The sequence below is a fragment of the Zootoca vivipara genome, chromosome 11 (assembly GCF_965207765.1).
Source record: "Zootoca vivipara chromosome 11, rZooViv2.hap1.1, whole genome shotgun sequence".
In the NCBI taxonomy this organism is placed as follows: domain Eukaryota; kingdom Metazoa; phylum Chordata; class Lepidosauria; order Squamata; family Lacertidae; genus Zootoca; species Zootoca vivipara.
In genome coordinates, this window is record NC_142594.1 from 22,416,987 (window position 1) to 22,437,030 (window position 20,044).

Here is a 20,044-nt window from a genome sequence, read left to right on the forward strand (position 1 = left end):
CAGCCACTCTGGGCGGCTTCCAACAGAAATATTAAAATATACTAATTTCTTAAAGATCAAAAGCTTCCCTAAACAGGGCTGCCTTCAGATGTCCTCTAAAAGTCTGGTAGTTGGTTTTCTTTTTGACATCTGGTGGGAGGGCGTTCCACAGGCGGGTGCCCTACCGAGAAGGCCCTCTGCCTGGTTCCCTGTAACTTGGCTTCTCACAGCAAGGGAACCGCCAGAAGGCCCTCGGCACTGGTCCTCAGTGTCCGGGCAGAGCGATGGAGGTGGAGACGCTCCTTCAGGTATACTGGACCGAGGTCGTTTATCCTCCCCTACCTTCGTTAACATGCCCACAAGGAGGAATTGCTCCTTCACAAATCTGTGCACCAAGCCTATTAGGGCCTTAAAGTTAAGCACCAGCACCTTGAATTGCACTCAACAGTGAAGCAGTATAGCTCCTTCAGAATGACTATAATATGCTTTCTCGCCGCCATCTTGGCTCGGTGCTGCTGAGGCCTGCTGGGAACAGGACTTCAAGACAACACCATGACGGGCAGGTTGTGGTCCAAGGCCACTTTTGCTGGCTACAAGCGAGGTCTTCGAAACCAGAGAGAGCACACAGCTCTTCTGAAAACTGAGGAAGTTTATTCCCATAATGAGACAGAATTCTATTTGGGCAAGAAAGGCACCTATGTGTACAAAGCAAAAAATAACACTGTAACTCCTGGCGGCAAACCCAACAGGAGCAGAGTGATCTGGGGAAAGGTGATCCATGCCCATGGAAGCAGCGGCATGGTGCGGGCAAAGTTCCACTCCAACCTACCTGCCAAAGCCATTGGATCCTAGTGATGATGTATCCATCTAGAGTCTAAATTTAGAGTGAAAATAAAATTAAGACTGTATTCAAAAAAAGGGAGGGATGACTATAATATGCCTTCATCTTTGTAAACCAGTCAGAATCCTAGCAATCAAATTCTGTCCTGTTTGAAGGTTATGGGTATGTATTATTTTAATAACCCTAGGGAAGACCCTACTCTAGCATGTTGCACCAGTCCAGCTGTAGATATGCCCACATCAGAGGTCACCAATGCATAGCTGCCAAGTTATCCCTTTTTTTAAGGGAAATTCCATTATGCTGAATAGGCTTCCTCGCGAGAAAAGGAAAAACTTGGCAGCTATGCCAATGTGCTCTTCTTGCTCAGTTCCTGTTTCCACTAGCTTGACCTCTCCTACATTGCACATGACCCCTTAAACATGCATGGATTTCATTGGATTCCAGGGGACAGAACACCAACACTCACTTCCATTCCGAACAGAGAAGAGGTTCAAAGAGTGTCTCTCTGTGAGCAAGTGTAGTCGAGGCCTTTTTGTCATTGATGGGACAGCACCATTTTGTGCTCCTCTCTTCCTTTGATGTCCTTTTAGATATGGCAGCCATTTTGTGTTATGCTGTGTCCCCGTGGCAGCCATGTGCTTACATGATATGCCACAAGTCTTAACATCACACTGCAAATAAATTAGTTAATCTGGTATGTGGATATCCCAGGAAATCTTTAGATATGTGCAACTTAGACAACAGTGCAAGACAATTAAGGCTGCAATTCTATACACCCCAAGGTAAGTCCATTTGAACCCAGTGAAGCTCTTACTTCTGAGGAGACATGAATAAGATTTCATTGTAAGACACATTACTATAATGTGTATGTTACATGCTCTCTCTCTCTCTCTCTCTCTCTTTTAGATTACTTGATTTATTTGCACAGCCAAATCATGGAGTCCCCCACTTGCTCAACTTTATCTCTGTTAACATTTTTTCTGGGATACAAATCTCATCTGGAGTTGTCTGAAAGTTTCCTTCCATTTCAAGATAGCTCCAGTAGTGTTCCCCCCCTATAACTGTTGAATATCTTCAACTGGTTTTTATGCCCTCATCTTTTTCTATTTTCTTGCCTTAATCCATATTCAAAGGCTCTCTAGAATTATCTTTTTTCTGTAGGAAAGTAACTGTTAAATATCTTCCATAGTTTTACAATCACTGTTTTCAATCCTATTTTTTTTCTCAAAAGCGATATTATTATTATTTCTCTCAAAACACTATATAGATATACATTCACCTTTGGCTTCTAGAAGACCACATGGGACAGGAATTTCAGGTTGTAGTCCTAAGTACACTTACTAATCAGTGGGTCACATTCAGTTCAATAGAATTTATTTCTGACTCAACGTACAAAGGATTCCACTGCCACTAATGAACCATACCAGTCCTCTCACTGTACATGTCTCCTCAGAAGTCCAACTGAGTTCAATGGGGAAGTGTGTATGGGATTGCATTTGCCACCTCAAAGAGTTAAAATGTGTGCTGTTCCAATAGATTTCAGCTCTCTGTTTGCCTATTGAAATTTGGTACTTTTCTTGGATTTTCTATAGAAGCAAAGATCATGGCAACGAATTCTGAAGGATTTTTTTAAAAAAAATCCGCAGGATCTTCAGGCACTGCTATTTCATCATTCGCAGGACACTATTTTTCTTCTTAAACTTCCCCATGGCAAATAAATCATCATTTTGTTCCCTGGGGATCTCAAAGGAAGTGGGTGGTTCGTTTATGATCCAGATTAGATCAATTGCCATATTTCCAAAAAGAAATCCATAATAAATCCAGCAGAAAAACACATCAACACATGGGAAACCAAATGTCAAAAAGTGTAACTAACAGGGGTTTTGTACACGCACAGGCACACACACACACACCCCAATGCATGCCCAACTCGGGTATTGATTCAGGACTCTTTGTTCCAATTGTTGCTGCTATCACATATCCTTTTAGCTTTCTCACACGACTGGATACATGTAAGTGAATGCCCATAATTTGAAGAAGTTTTCAAACGACCTAAATCCCCCCCCCTCTCTCTGCATAGAATCATTTGCACAACAATTGCAATATTAAATCTGACTTGGTTGCGTATGACAATTCTCTTGCCAGCTCATTTTGATTTAACTGCTCCATTGTATTGTTAGCCTGCTTAAACGCTTGATTCCTCATCAGCTACAAAGAGGGCAGGTGAGCTCAACAGTTCTTAAGCCAACAGGGAATTATAATGAAAGCATGACAGAGGAAGACACGCTTTGTGAATTTTGAACACATAGAAGATGGCTGGATTCCACCTTTCTCTATCCACTCAGCGAGGGCTGCAATCCTGTGCCCTCTTACACAGGAGTACCATCAGAAAACTTTGAAGAAGTGCAAGAGTTACCTACTCTAGAGAAAGAGGCATGGTTAAAGGCAATGCAGGCAGAGTATGACATTTGCTAAACAACAGTGTGTTTGTACCTGCAGAACTGCCTAAAGGTAAAAAGCCCATAAGCTGTAGGTGGGTTTTTAAAGTGAAAATGCTGGCTGGTGGTAGTTGGGGTCCTATTAAATCCTATTAAATTCACTGGGTGTTTACTTTAGAGTAGGCATGTATAGGCGTTCCCTGCAAGAGAGGATTTTGGTTCAAACGTGCATCATAAAAATGGATGTGAGTTCTAACATACCGATGTCAAACGGAAGAACATTTCGTTGAATTCCATTTTACCTCAATAATCAGTTCTACTAAAGCGTGGTGTGTAAGTTTCGGAAACATTTGAAATTCTAGAGCTACGGCACCAAGGGTGCCTGAGTGTTTTCATAATATGGATTTCTCCAATACTCCACCCTTGGTCCTTTGCGCGCTCTTTTGAGGTCTGATCCTTCTCGTTCTTCCCCCTCCCCATTGCATCCACATAAGCAAACTGTTTACCTTATTCTCCCACTTGACTCTGAATATACCCAAATTATCCCACCCGTAGAAAACTCGGGTTAGAAGAAGGGTTAACTTAATAATAGCAATAATAATAATTGGCTAGCAGGACATCCGCACACATACCCTTCCCTCTTACTCTTTCACGAAACCGCCTCCCGTCCCTCCCATCCTGCTCTCACAGCAACAGCAGCAGATTGCATTTCATTCACCGCCCAAAGACAGACTTACAATCCACGTCACTCATTGCGATATTGACATACGAGGTCCTGGTTTCGCCAGTTTATGCGTAGATCATGTGTTTCTTCTGCTGTTGTTTTGGCAAGAACTTCACAGTAGGCAAGTCGAAGGATGTCAAGATGGGTTGGTCATCAAGTCAGATCCTCTCCACCCCAGCCCCCCCCCCCTTGGTCTGAGATGACTGCTCGGGAAACCTGTTCGTTTTGTTTGCTTGCTTATGTCACCCCTGCACCCTGCTTCGAGTCATCGCTTTTCCCTACGCCATCGCATGCCCCGGAGACCCTTGCTGACTGCTTCGACTACACTTCCCAAAAAAAGCACACCCAGGCTCCGTCACTGGTCAGCAGACCCAACCCCCGTGAGATTTGATCTACCAAGTCCGTGTTAAAGTTGGGGGAAATCACTTGCTTAGCTATAAGCAGCCCATACCAAATCAGTGAGCTGGTGCCTCGAGTCTTCGCCCTTCCTTCCAATATCTTTTTGCTGCGTGACAAATGAACCCTTGTCTTCGAGCGCCCCAACTTAGAGAGCCACTAGGGCTAGGCGATAGCAGATAACCTGACATAACCCCTGCAGGCAGCCTCCAACAAGAAAAATATCTTCCCCCCCCCCCCAGCTCCAAAGCTTTAGAGAAGTGGATTACTAGCAGTCTCCATAGGGCTATCCCACGGTAAGAAATAAAGGGCGGATATTCAACCACCGGTGCAACTACAGTGGAATCTGCACGACAGGAGGCTGTTAAACTGGATACATGGAGACTGTGTGTGTGTGTGTGTGTGTGTGTGTGTGTGTGTTTTGGTTTTGGTTTTAAACGGTACCTGGCTGTGAAATAACAGGCTGTATTTAACTCTAGGCTAAACCATTTGAGATTTTTTAAAGAAAAATAATAATTATGCATGGTTATAAAAATCGTGAGGGGAGAGAGAGAGAGAGAGAAACTCCTTGAGATGCTGGCACGAAGTCAATTCCCTTGGACTATTATGTTGAACCGAGCCATGGGCGCAGAAGGTAGCGAACAAGAGGCCTGTTGTTGAAATGGCTCTTCCCCCCGCTATCTCCATAATAAACTCTCCCCCACTTTCACCTACGGGGTTTTTGCTTTCATCTGGCTGCGTAGTTGCTGCTGAACGGGCTCAGTCCAGAGACCCTTCATTAAAGGCTCCGAAAGGAATGGGGGCCTGTTCCCAAGCAAACTAATCAGTGCGGGGTGGGGGGTGGATTGACACTGCACGCTCCTAGACTGGGCTGCTGTTAGCGAGGGCACCCAAAAGTAATCTATCTTGGTTTCAGTAGTAGTAGTAAAGTAGTAGTAGTATGGGTCTATTTTCTCCTTCCATCTGCAAACCCTAGCAGCTGGAAGGAGAAAACAGACCCATACTGTACTACAGTTTTCTACTCTTGTCTTTCTAGTTGGATCGCAACGATTAAGAGAGGGAAATTTCCTTCTTTGCAAAGCGTTCATTTTGTCTCCTTACTCGGGAACAATCGTTCTACTCATCCCAAAAAACAGTGCAGTTTTGCTCTGGAGCCAAGTAGACATGCTTCTCTAGGCAAAACGGTGGTGCAGGCCAAATATGACAGCAGCATTTATTTCTTGTGGACCTTTCTATTCTGCCTTTCTATGATAAGATCCAACTCAGGACGGTGTGTGTGTGTGTGTGTGTGTGTGTGTGTATCTCGAGGAAATAATTAGTGCTTTTTCTTATATGAAAGGCTCCATGGCTGCTGGGAAGGTAGGGGCGCCATATGGTTTTATGGATTTCAGTTGCTTTGATTTTAATGAATTGTTTCTGCACAACCCTGGGAACTTTCAGGTTAAAGGCTGGATTAATCATCCTCATCCTCATCCAGAGATGGGGTTGCTCCCAACCATCTAACCATCAGTCCTGCCCCAGTCACTTAAAAAAATGCACCCTTAGGATTTATAAGCATTGCAACACCAGCCATAATGATTTACATAAGTACATTAATGGAGATTGGTGTTCCTCGGGCACAACTGTAACAACGCCATAGCAATCTATCCATTTCATAGCTGCCAAGTTATCCCCTTTTTTAAGGGATTTTCCCTTATGCTGAATAGGCTTCCTCGAGAGAAAAGGGAAAACTTGGCAGCTATGATCCATTTATCAAAAGTTAAGGTGTCACTTTCTAGATAGATACAAATGTCTGGCATATATAAAATATGATATGATATAATCATGTGCTGCTTAACTCTGAATATGTGTTGTTTTAAAATAATTATGTAATAGTGTGGCTGCTGGAATAGCAGCGAAGGTAACGGGATTGAAACCTAGCTGGACTCAGGATTGCAGACAAAACTACATCCCGACTTTCAACCAATAGGGATTTCAGATATGAACTCTCCTTGTACTTAGACAGGTATATGTTGTGCCTTTTCAGAGCTCCAGAATGTTCCATACTTGTTAAACTGATCATTCCCGATCCCGATTACAGTTTATTTCAAAATAAAAATTATTTCAGCATAAGAGAGCGGTAAAGCAACAGACGAGATTGAGTCATATGAGAATTAGCAACTCTGCCAGTGTTGATCTTGTGCTGCATCGCGTTTTCAGTGTGTTTATAGTCGCTTAAAGCATTCCAAAGGAAGATTTGGTTACTTCGTGTTTTTTTGTCATGTTTGATGGAGATTCCACAATATTTCCTGTGAACTGTTAGTCGCCCTCGGTCATTGCAAGAACTGAACGTGCAGATTAAGTAACAGTACTTCTGAACACACCCCGTCTCATTATTATTTTTATAGAAATATGGTCGCCTGCAGCAAGCTGTTACACCAGAAGGTCACAGATTTTTAAATTCCTGTTTATTAAAGCAGCAACTCTTGGTAGGGATTATCTAGAGTTTGAAAAACACATTTATTTTCGTTGAGGTGAGAAATATCGGCAGTAAAGGGACAGCGACAGTCCTACAGTCAAAACCCTAATACTCCAGATCCATTTGGCAGTGTCTTCCTCCCCAAACCCAAAAACATTTAATTGAAAATAAATCCCACTGATATTTATTTGTGGCCAGTCGGGTTTACTTGGGGTGCCTAGGAGAGCATTTAGGAGCAGAGTGCCCAACCTGCAAAACACAATGCACTTACTCGAGAGCAGTTATTTTTCTTTTTATAGGATAACTCTTAACACATTCAGTTCGTTACATAGCTTTAAGTACAGCTCGGCAATGCTCCTATCCACAGCACATGTACTATACAGTACTTAGAAGCGAGTTCCACTGAAGTCTTTGAGTTTTGCTTCCAGCTATACGTGCTTAGCCTACAGAGTATAAATAAATGGATGGCTAATGGCATCAATAGTAATTCTGGGTTCAGATGAGTATACTACGGAATGGGCAAAGAAAGGGGGGATTTTAAGGCATATAGCAAAACAGCCATCAAATGGTTTGGATCTTGTCCTCCACTAATTTCCATCCAACTTTGGGGGATGTGGAAGGTTACAAAAGTGCTTTATAGCAGTGATCTCATGCACCATCACAACAACCGGATGGAAGAGGTCTCATTCATTGATACTCCCAGTAAAGCGTAGGCAGGGTGGGGAGGAAGAAAAGACTTCAAGGCCTCCTGAAATTTTTACTTAGACAGAATTTCCAATACAGGGATCTTCCAGGTCCAAGTCTTCCAGCCACAGCTTTCTCTTTTTACTCTCCGGTAGCCCCATTAAATTCTGTGGCATTGCTCTAGAGCAGGGATGTGGACACCTGCGGCCTTCCAGATGTTGCTTCCAGACTGCATCTTCCATCCTCATGAACAATGGCCATACCAGCTGCATCTGATGGTAGCTGGAGTCCCAACTACAGCTGAAGAACCATAGGTTCCCCCATCTAGAGTAAAGGTTGTTCATTTTGCCTACCAGTGCCATACACACCAACACATCTCACTGGCTGGGAGCAAAGTACAGCAGAAGTTGACTCTAACAACCTGTTGCATTGGGCAACACTAGAGGGTATGGACTATCCCAGAGAAGAAGGGAAGTTTTTTAGGGCATGCTTCATGAACCTGGTGCCCTCCAGATGATTTGGACTACACAGCTCCCATAATCCCTGGCCGGTGGAGTTATTGTAGTCAAGCTACATCAGGAAGCTGAGGCAATACAAAAATCCCAGAGCCCTGCCCTCCGATATGAATGAAATCAAGGTTCCCCAGCCAAATCATATGGTCCCTCCTTGGCTCTTTTCCCGACTGTTACCTGCATCACACTATGAGACTTTCCTTGTCTCACTCTTAAGGAAAGCATCGAACTCCTTGTGCTGCCAGATCCTGCCGAGAAACAAACTCCCAGTTGGTTGCAAAGAGAGAAAACCTGGTGTGTATGAGAAGTTTCGCCTTTATGTTTCGCCGCATGGTCTGCAATGACAATCCCGGTCGATTCAACTCTGTTCTAGCAACGGCCACAATGCCTGGTGTTCCAGAACCATAAATTAAACAGTATCGTGGTTTTGGTCTGGGAAATGAATTCTACACAACCCACCTATGTTCAGCATATTTTATTTTATTTTTAATCTAAGTACAGATTTTTAATTTTTTTTAGGTAAGGGTTACGGGATGGTATTATTACGCAATAATGCATTCTCCCCACCCCCAGCTACTAGGCAGAGGAGTTGTGGTTGTTGCTCCACTTTCCAGAAGCCTGCAGTAAAACTGGTAAGTTTAGCTGGATTCTCGCATTTCTCCGAAGAGGAGTTATCCTCCTTCCTCAAGTGGCTCTTATCCATCATTTTATGGGAGGAGACAACTTTCACCTACTTCAACGTGGGGAGCATTAGACGTCTGGACCTAGTGCTCCCCCAACTCGTTTTAAAAAATCATCTTCATTGGAAATATTGTCAAAATAGTAGAGGTGTATTCATCTGTAAAGGAGGAAATGAAGGTCAGAACACACACACGCTTAGTAAAATCGCAGGGGGAAATATGCTACAACCCCTTGATTTATTCTTACTTTTTTTTAAAAAAAGGACAAAGCCCACTTACTCCAGACAAGTGCTAAGAATCAGAAGAAACTTACTCCGGAGTAAACGGAATTTGAGTTGCAGCGTCAGAAGCACTTCCTACCCCCACCCCCAAGATGAATACTTAGGTTTCGAAGTCAGCTTCCAAATACGAATGAGTGTTCGATGGTTAAATCTCCTGAGACTAAGCAATCCGGATAGTACTTTCTGTGAAGGCAAAGCAATGGAATGAAACTGATGGGATTTTTTAAAGTTTTAGGAAAATAGTTCTCACACTGTAAATCGACCTCCCCCCGCCCCGCCTCCCTGCTTCACCTAATCATTTTCTTATACCTTCAAAAATAATACAGTGGGCCCGGGGTTTAGGGAGAACGATGAGCACTCACAAAGAGATCCGGGGATATGTTTAATTACTCTTTTATAACAATGGAGCTTGTAATCATGTGGTAGCAATTCATCTAACCTCTCGCCAGAAATTACAAAGATTGCCAGGGAGAGAGTTGATTTCTCTCTCTTAAAAACAGTGGCTAACCCCTAGCAAAAATGTAATATAAATTAGAAATATTGTTCTATACGTATACATCCCTGGTCTACGTAAATTGTAACCCATCCGGAAAAAACACAAAACACAACTACTCCAGGCCCATTCTAAAAAAATCAGGCTATTCTTTTCATCGCACTTTTCTTTCTTTTTTCCCATACCCCTTAAGATAAAGGACAAACTACCTCACTTTGCCTGATAAGACTACATTAAGTGGATTGATAAATTTATCACTTTCTAGCGGCACTCCCAATCCCATAAATAGTTAAAATATCATATTTCTGCTTAACATGAGGGTATCCATACTACGATGTTATAAAATCTTTTCACCTAATAACTTTTAACATAACGCTTTAGCAGGTCAGATAGAAACAGAAACTAACCTACATAGGCGAGAATGAGAGAACCCTCGCCTACTTCAATGCGGGGAGTCCTATATTTGTGTTCACACACACACTCACACACATACACCGTCGCCGCCGCCAGTTCTTAAATTCTCAAATTCCTCAGAGGATCCATTAGAAATTGTGGGAAAACGATAAAAGGTTTGACAGAAGTGTATACTGTAAATATATACTGTACTCAAACAATAGGCACTGAGTCATCCCAAGTCTGACTTTGATTCGTTTTATGTTTCCTGGACGTTTTAAATCTCTCTTGTGTTCTAAATAGAGGTTTCAGAAAATGGCCGGTTTTTAAATCACTGAGAGGGAGAGAAAAAACACACTAGAGATGAAATAAAGTTTTGCACTCCTCTCTCTGTGTGTGTTGTAATATACCTACCCTGATTTTAAACAGGAATGCGCTTTCTCTGTGTGCAATCTCTGCACAAGTCTTCCTGAATGTTTCTCCCCCTTTAGCATTTGCTTTTGAAAATCTTTCTTATTTCCCAATTATCTCCAAGGGGGGGAAAGAGCACTCAGTGGGAGGGAGGGAGTTAGGATGTCCAGCAAATGCTGCTCGTAAAGCTGTTTAATTACATTAGAAACACATGAATATCCTTGAATGCAAAGTGTCCTTAAAACTGGCTCAGGAATGTTTTCAGAGAAAATGATGGGAGGAGGAGGAAGAGGCCTTGACAGTTTTCCTCCAAAATAATGTGATGGCAGGTAAATGCTTTTGCTCGTGAAAATCAAATCCGATTAAAAGACTTCTACCATCATCTTTTAAAAGTTTTCTTCACTCCTGGAAACTGAGTTATTAGAAATCAACATCCTTCCATGGATTAGACCAAAAGCAATGTTTGTGTTTAATAAAAATACAGCACACCATTCAGTATACTTCTATTCCTACTACTATGTCTGCTGCTGCTTTTACTACTACTCCTCATACTCATACTACTAATAGTAATAGTAATGTGGACATTAGGTAGCAAGGGCCACATTAATTAAAATGGACCTGAGTTATGCCACTGGTTACAATCAGAGAAATTTCCCAATCCAGAGAAATGTTGGGTGTATTCTCTTTCTCCTGAAGTACTGGTATATGGCAAAGCTCCATTTTCAAAACAATAATGGAGCTGGGTAGCACTCTTACTCCTGCCTGTCCCATTGAAATCAATAATTCAAGTTAGTTAGTTGCTGGCTAACTTAAGTATTATTGATTTCAGTGGGTCTGAAGTGAATCAGGGCCAAACACTGAGCTCCACTGCAGACTCATTTGGAAGGGAGCCCCCTCTGATTCCATGGAACACAGTTTGGTTCTTTGGGTGTTTTGTTTTGGTGTTAAGGAAGGCTTTCCCTAGTACTGTTTTTATATAACGTTAAAGTATTTTTTAAGTGGTAGCATCTATTGAGTAGGGGAGAGACGGGGCGGGGAAAGAATGCCAGCTTTTTCGTTTTTCTATGAACTGTGTCTTCACCCTACCTAAGTCTGCGAAAAATGTATTTGCGCTTGAGGAATGCTCTAGAGCCACAGGGAGAAGGGAGACGCCTCTTACGCTCATCCACTCACGGTTGCAAACCCCCTTCCATTAATACATAAACAGAAGTTGCAAAGGGGATTACTTTTCTCTCTCAACACTTTTAACACTCTCGGGTTCTCCTGAATAAACACAACCATGTCATTCCTTTTTTCTTTTCTAATGCGTTCCAAGGGTTTGGTTTTACATTAGAAATGCCCCTCTCTTCTTCCACCAGATATCGTTCTGTGAGGTCAATGCCTCTCAAGCGTCATTCAGCGGCCAATTTCCATTGTGTTCAGCTGAATTTCTGGTCCGGTTAAAGAATGGAGTCCAGATTCTTGATTTAAAAGGCCGCAGTTCTCAGTACAACTGGAAGAGGGGCCATCCAACTTCATGCGGCGATCTTAGAAGACCGTCATCATTAGCCTTTACTGTATATGGCGCATAAGAAATAATCCGTTAGGCCACAGATTGATGAGGGCGATGTCGTGACCATCTCGTAATATTGATTAAGCATTCCACAGGAGTGGAATGAGCCCGCCTACTAGGAAGGGAGTACAATTTGGGTTTCTACCTCCTGCGGAAGGAAGACCCACCATCAGAGAACAGAGCACCCAAACTTTCTATTATCCTTGGTGTCCGCAATCCTATACACACACCTATATACACACCGCATAAGCGGAGAGGACCCACACACCATAGGTGTGGGTTCGTCTGCTATGGCGGATCTTTCTTAGGGTTGTCACAGACAAATCAACAAAAGCGGGATGGTGGAATTCTGCAAGAGTTTTTACATGGACTCTTGTCCCTTTTGCTACACAGAAGCGAATACCCGATCTCTGAAGTGAACAGATCAGTTTAAACCACCAATAACTTCATTCTGGCTACTTGCATTTAGGAAAGCAAAGAGGTTTTAGATTTTTTTTAAATCTTATTTTAATTTGACCTCGTCCAATAAGGAACAGATTTCGCCCATGTTATACCGGTACTCACTTATCTAATATTAATGGTCAAACCCTAAGGTTTTCCTGTATGCTGGGCTCCTCGCCTGGAAGTTTTTAGACCATGCAAAAAGCAACGTCCACATCCAACCTCGCTTTTTTTTTTTTACATGCTTCTTTCTCTAGCATCTGTTGGCTTTCAGTGTGGACCTCCACGTGAACTCATTGGACGCCTCTCTTGATCCCAATGACCGGAGAAGCAAAACAGGTACATTGGACCGACGGCGATAACCGCCCCATGTTTTTATTCCTCAGAAATCCATTTCTGAACCAGACCAATGGAGGCGCCCCTAGAAATGCTCATTCTTTCATCCGCACAGCAGGTCAGGCTGAGTTTGAAGAAGCTTCTCTTCTGATCAATATCCAGCCAAACTCGGCCTTTCTTGGGAGCCAGAGCAATTATTTGAATATAGCCTCATCTCCCTCACACCCACCCACCCTGCGGTTTGTTTGTTTTTTGTCATCGGAACTGGTCAAAACCAAGCAAGTAAACAAACAGCATATAGGAACCCCACCTCCACTGGTACATCTTTTGTTTTGTTTGCTTTCTTCTTCTTCTTCTTCTTCTTTTTTTGCACCGTGCTTCACCCTCAAAGAGCCACAGTTTCACACTAACCAGAAGAAGGAAGGGTTTGCCTGGAAAGTGACAGACGAAGAGGCCGAAAAGGACACACACGGAGGGGGGTGGGTTGGAAAGGAGTAATTGACTGCCCCCCTCGTCTTCTTCTGTTTCTTTGTAGCAAATCAGACAAGACTCCTCCGGCTCTGAATGACCATCCTGGCATTGGCTAGGTTGCCGCTTTCAACTTGACCTTGGCCTCTAGTCGTGTCTCTCCACCACCCCTCCCTAAAAGAGCGCTGCCCTGTTAGCCTTTTGCTGGGGTAGGTTAATGAATTGAATGAGTTGGGGAAGGCTGAGTGAGTGTGCTGTGTTTTGGCTCCGCTGCAAGGCGTTTTGAAAGAATGAGATTCCACAAAAGGAAAGGGAAGGCGAAAGGAAGCTCCCCCTCCTCTCCCCTCCCTGCCAAATAATGGAAAGATTTCGAAGCCCACATTTTTCCTAACGGCTGAAGCCCGGAAAGCGGGGTGGTGGTGGGGGATATGAAAATATGCCAGGAATAAATATTTGCCTTTGGCCATGAGGAGGAATGCGGAAAAGACCATCCAGGAGGAGAAGGAGGAGGAAAGGAGCCCTTTATTGGTTACAATTAAGAGAATTCGCTGAAATATTGTCCGGTGACAAGAGTCCTCTCTGTCGCATGCCATTCTCAGCGAAAAGGGCCAGGGCAGGGCAGACTGGGGGACAGGCAGGCGAACTGACAGATCTGTTCCTTCCTACATACAAGGGACTGGGAGTCTCTCCAAACAATGCACGATTTAGAATTCCATCCTTGTAGCACTGCAGCGAAAACAATGTTGCAATCCCCAACTGCTCGCACAATAGTTCATAAATACCTGTCAAGCGTGCATCAAACAAGCAGGCAGAGGTTTGGGTGTGGTGGGTTTTTTGTTTGTTTTGCTTTGCTTTGCTTTGCTTTTGCTTTTGTTTACAAAGACAAGTTTACTCCCTTCATTGTGGTCAGAGGTCAGTAAATCTCAAATCCCCACTCTCTTGTGTGATTGATTATATTACCACGAATTAACTTCTACTTGCATTTTGCAGAATGCATATAAATCCTCAAGCAGTCGTGTCTGCATAACATATACTCGTTATAGAGTATGTGCCAATGATAATAACAATAAATTAATAATTAATTAATAATTAATAGAAAATATTCCAAGGAAGTGCCCTTTTATTGACATAGTGGCTTTCCGTGTTAGTAGCCTGTGCTTACGCATAGCGTTTCGGTGCAAAGGGTTTGTTATTAATGATGATAAGGGGGGAGTCCCTATGGTCACTCTTAGACCATAAATAATCCCACACAATATTTTTATGGTCGGGGATGATTCAAGCAAAAAATTGTAGGCTGAGAGTTTTATTGTTGCAATAACAAATAATACAGGGAGGCTGATTCATTTCTGAGGTCTGCTTAACTCCTTCTCTTCCACACCCCGCCATGGCAAATCTGCTATCTACATTCTGGATTCTGCTCCTCTTTTTCAGATGTATTTGTCCAAAGGAAGAGTGATATCATTCAAAACGCACATATATGTTTGTGTGTATCTGGACAGGTCAGGAGAAGATGTGAAATACCCGGCGTTGACAGGCGTTGTGGTTTTAGAAAGAGGTGTTTCGACCTCGTAATGGTACAAGCAGTTTGCAGTCCTATTATAACACGAGAAAATACGAGTTTAAGCCTAGTGAGGGAGTGAGGGGGAGGGGAGGGCGGGACGTTCTTCAGGAAAAACCAAAACCGAAAAAAACCCACATACACACACACCACCAACCACCAGTTGATGAGCAAGAAAAATACAGAAAGTCAGAAGGCTTTGACATTAAGACGGTGGAGTTGAGAGCCTGTTGAAATAATTTCCTAGAGGCAATGTGCTAGAGGGAGTGGAGGGGGAGGGGGAGAGGGAAGAAATCCACACTTTGCAGAGCTGGGGGTGGGGAGGGAGGCGAAATACCTGCTCTTCCTTTGCACCCGCGTTGGCGCCTCCCTCGCCACGCAAAGTCGTGAGTGGAAGGGGCGGCCGCGCGCGCGCCAGTGCCGTCCGCCGCTGGCATTCCAAGCCGTGGCGCGATTAGGCCATTATTTAATTATCTGCCCTTTATTCCTCAGATGTTTATCAGCTGCTTTGCATATCACGTGGGGGAGGGCGGTCCAATGAGCGCCGTCGTGGCGCGACACTGGCGCGTCAGCCCTGGTCAAGTCTGGGAGATTTAGTATCTCTTTTTTCAGTCTTTGGGGCTTTTAAAAAAGAGCCACTAGTCTCAATGCGGATCGGGCTATGACAGCCTCCGTGCTCCTCCATCCCCGCTGGATCGAGCCCGTCATGTTCCTCTACGACAACAGCCTGGAGGAGATCAACAAGAACATGGAAGCCGGTTTCCACGCGGCGGCGGCGGCGGCCGCAGGCACCAACTTCGCCGCGGCCAACCAGTGCCGGAACCTGATGGCTCACCCAGCCTCGCTCGCAGCCCCGGGCAGCGCCGCCGCCTACACGTCGAGCGAGGCGCCCGCCGCCGCCGCGGGCATGGCTGAGCCCGGGGCATCTGTCAAGCAGTGCAGCCCCTGCTCGGCCGCCGTACAGAGCTCGTCGGGGCCGGCTGCGCTGCCCTACGGCTACTTCGGCAGCGGCTACTTCCCGTGCCGCATGAGCCACCACAACGCCGCGCTCAAGTCGTGCGCACAGCCCGCCGCCTCCTTCGCCGACAAGTACATGGACACGTCGGTAGGCGCCGCCGGAGAGGACTTCACCTCCCGCGCCAAGGAGTTCGCCTTCTACCAGGGCTACGCCGCCGGACCCTACCAGCCGGTGCCGGGCTACCTGGATATGCCCGTGGTGCCCACCATCGGAGGCCCCGGGGAGCCCAGGCACGACTCGATGCTGCCCATGGAAGGCTACCAGCCCTGGGCTATCACCAATGGCTGGAACGGGCAGGTCTACTGCCCCAAGGAACAGAACCAGCCGCCCCACCTCTGGAAATCCACTCTCCCGGGTAATGCACCTGCATGCCCCTTCTTTTCTACTCCGGAGTAGGCTTACTTAGTGCCTCACCGTCTGCCTTGCCCGGTAGAATTAACAACGCCCCTTCTCCTCCTAAGCCTCCACCATCACCCCTCACTTATTAGCAACAATACGGTCGCTTCCCTTAAGAGACAGAGAGAGAATTCGCCCCTGTTGGGCTGCAAACCTAATCCACACTGATCTGGGAGTGAGTCCCATTCAGCTCAGGAGGGTTTCTGTCCCAGCAGACGCGCCCAGGATGGCTCTGCACCTATCCGTACTTCTCAGAGTGCAACTGCAGCCCTCTTAGTTATTTCGCTCACTGCAGGGTCAGCCCCTTGCTCTGAGAAGTAAGAATAGCGACTTATTTGGCTGTCGAACCAATCATCGTGGTAGAAGTGAGAGTTGTTTTTAATGCCAGTCTCTTATCTTCTACAAGGTGGTTACCTATATATGAGCCATTTGTTATTAACTTTCATAGGGAGATAGTGCGTGTGTTTGAATCAATAGAAAACAGTAGGGTTTACTTGCGAGTAATGCATGAAAGATCCGATTGTTGCTTCGCTATCATCTCTCTCACCAAGCGCGTTCCTGCCTCTTTCTCCGTCTCTCCAGCCAAAATAGGGAAGATGTCTGGTCTACTAGTATACTAATATTTACCTCTTTTGCAACATCACCAACCCAACTAGCAGCAATTATAATAATACTTATAATACTGTAGCGTTTGTCCTCTTATTCACACTCTCCCAATACTCGTTAGATCAAACCTCTCATACGTAATTTGATTGTGATGATTAAGCCCCCTCTTCCTTAGTATCACTGTTGCCATTCCTTACACCACTATCACTCAGTTTAGTTCCCCGGCTTGGGCTATATAATAAAACTTAGAGGTTTTGTTGTTGTTTTTACTTGCTCAATTACTAGCCTTATGATTAACATGAAGCCTTCCTAGACAGTGAAGCATGAACTCCCTTAGTCAGATTATTCCTCTACGATCAGCGTCTTCAGCAAGATATATGTATATATATATATTGCTACTGCACCAGAAAAGTACTAGTAGCTGTCTTGCTTCGAGTCAGAAGATTGTTACTCCTTCTGACTGCTCTGCTTCCAAATTATTTCGACCATCCGTTCCCCCTTCTCCGCTCCCCCTCCCCCCTCACTTCTTCAGCGGTACCAAAACTAAGTTTCAGGTACCTCAGCTCTGCTGGATCTAGTTTATAGAACGTGTGCACGATTTGTTTGTTTATATATTTATTTCCGAGGAGCGAATCGGCTCGAACAAATCTGCCAAGGGGCATTAAGTCTTCCCGGTTAACAAGAATTTTCCACCGAGGCTTCAGCTCGCACACTTCATCGGTTATTATAACTGCGTATAATTTTCCTACAGTCTCTTGGTGTTACAGGGAAAGGTGCTTGCAGCGAAGCGCTTGCTAACAGCAGAAAAGCGAAGCCCGCATTTCTGGGTGATGACTTAGGAGCCAAGGCAGGCCTGTTGATTACAGTCCATTTTAGCTTGGCACTGCGTGAAGGGGGAAGGCGTGGTAAAGAGTAATAAACTGATATCATTTGGTGATGGTCGTAATAATGCTAATGCCCGCCTTTCTGTTTTTATTTTTTTTAATTTTATTATTATTATTATTCTAGACGTGGTTTCGCACCCTTCGGATGCCAACTCCTACCGGCGTGGGAGAAAGAAGAGAGTGCCTTACACCAAAGTTCAGTTAAAGGAACTAGAAAGGGAATATGCTACAAATAAATTCATTACCAAGGACAAGCGCAGAAGGATATCGGCCACTACGAACCTCTCAGAGAGGCAGGTCACAATCTGGTTCCAAAACAGAAGGGTGAAAGAAAAAAAAGTCATCAACAAATTGAAGACGACGAGTTAACGGATTAAATGAAAGCGCAGCTGCCAAGAGGCCTAAAAAAAAAAACCCCAACTCTCTTTCTCTATATATTTTTTTGGTCCAGATTTAAAAAATAATAATAAGTAAATAATAAGTAAAAAGAAAATAAGAAAAGACAATGAACCTCTTCTTTCACCAGAACTCTCTGTCTCTTTGGAATTATGGCTTTTGGAGAGAGTGAGTGAGAGAGAGAGAGAGAGAGAGAGAGAGAGAGAGAGAGAGAGAGAGAGAGAGAGAGAGAGAGAAAGTATGGGTTCTTGAGAAATGCTTTAAGACTTGTCAGTGCTCCCGAAATCCAGAAGAGGCTATTTCAGTGACTGACTCTGAGATCCCAAATGCCCAATCCAGAAATATTTCAGTTAAGAAAGATAAACATTTTGTCGAGAAAAGCGTGTAAGTATTACTGTGACTGTTGTAGGACACTATTTAGGACTGTAATCTGAAAGATGGCTTTTTAAAACACACACACACACACACACATACACACACACCCTTTGCGATCCAGTTTCTTGCGTTGATCCCCAAAAGCATGTTTGAATGGTTGCTCAGGTAAACACGGGGGTGGGGTGGGGTTGTACAATTACTGTATGTTAAAGCAATGCATTTTGTGTTTTCTATTTTATTTGCTTTCTGGAGGAAAGTACCAAAGACAGCAGTAATGAAGGAAACTCTGCGAAGGATGAATATTGAAAGGAAATTAAAACCAATCTAAACTACCGGGTATAGAAAGGGGAACCTTACAAAAAAAAATTGATTTACTTTCCAATCGCTCATTTCTTGATCCCTAAACTCAGTGATAATAGAATACTCCAGAGATTTGTAAAGGGAGTCTATAGCTTTTCAGCATCAGCTACATTAATCAAGTAACAAATGGTGCAAATCCCATAAATTACTTGGGTAGAAACAGAAACATGAGAGTGATAATTGTGATGTAACAGAAATCCCTTTCTAAGAGAAACAATCTCAAAGGACCTGATAATGAAAATATATTTTGCTTCCCAGAGATATTTTGATTTGTATATTCTATAGTTTGATCTATGAGTAAGTAGACATTTTTCCTTCTTTGTTTTCAGTTACCAGGCTGCATTAGTAAGTATAGGAATTCATTTTACAGCACTTTCACCCATTGAAACAAATCAGTCCGCAATTTCAGCCAGCACATTATTATTCCCCCCCCCTGTTCACTAGGAGAGGCTATCTTGTAAATAATTTTTTTAATCAGCACACTGTGAAAATGTATTGGTGCACCCTTGGTTTGTTTTTTGTTTTTTTATATTTTTACTGAAAATGAAAATCTAAGAGCTGTAGAAAGATACTAGTGTTAATACTGTTAATAAAATAGTCGTGCTTAAACCCTCCTTTATTTCTCTCCCTCTGATATATATATATCATGCATTTCAGGGCGAATGTACTTATCCTGCAAGCCTAATGTTTTCTCCTAAATTGCTGATATGGTCCATATTTTCCCCGTAAATTACCTAGCCCAGAAAGCGATTGCGTGATAAGTAGCTTTACTAAACTATAAATGTTTCAGTAAGGTTAAAAAGTCAGGTATTCTGAAGCGGGGGGAAAGGAGATATAAACGTTGAGCCGGAGCACCCCTTCCAGAATGAAAAACAGTTGTTAGAGACCACAAATGCAAGAGTGTCGTATTTAAGGTTTATTGGCAGGACCGGTTAAGAGTTTTTTTGGGGGGGAGCAAGGAGAAAGAGAGGTTTTGGTATTTGTTGAAATGACAGGACTAGGAAGGCCTTAAACCTTGACCTTGATGGGAGGTGGGTGGAGAAAAGACAATTTGTGACCTTGACTTTTGACAGCTCATGAATAGCCTTCTTCTGGATTAGTAGATCAAGGGCGCCACCTCGTGTTTCCACTTCGGCTTTGTCGGCACTGCTGCTAAGGATGGAAACCCAGCGAGGCCTGTCACCTGGCGCCTGCTTCACCAGGCGGGCGTCAGCCGAACTAGTCAGGATGCAGGAAAGCACACCGGGCGGCACTATGGCTCATTTCACATCCCCGTCTCTTGGGCTTGTCTCTGAGACCACATATTAAGACGCTTCTTTCTTGACTGGGCGTTGGCTCCTGAGAGAGCCTTGCATTTTGTTTTT

General features: G+C 43.9%; 1 protein-coding gene and 1 pseudogene across 1 annotated transcript; both read left to right on the forward strand.

The window, feature by feature from the left end:
• Window positions 1–468: 468 nt before the first annotated feature.
• Window positions 469–897, forward strand: LOC118092081 (large ribosomal subunit protein eL33 pseudogene; annotated as a pseudogene).
• A 14,273-nt stretch (window positions 898–15,170) lies between these two features.
• HOXA13 (homeobox A13) lies at window positions 15,171–19,294 on the forward strand. Its single transcript, XM_035129671.3, has 2 exons — window positions 15,171–16,018; window positions 17,674–19,294. Exons 1-2 carry the CDS (start codon window positions 15,307–15,309, stop codon window positions 17,916–17,918), a joined length of 957 nt encoding a protein of 318 aa, XP_034985562.1. The 5' UTR covers window positions 15,171–15,306; the 3' UTR covers window positions 17,919–19,294.
• The last annotated feature ends 750 nt before the right edge of the window (window positions 19,295–20,044 follow it).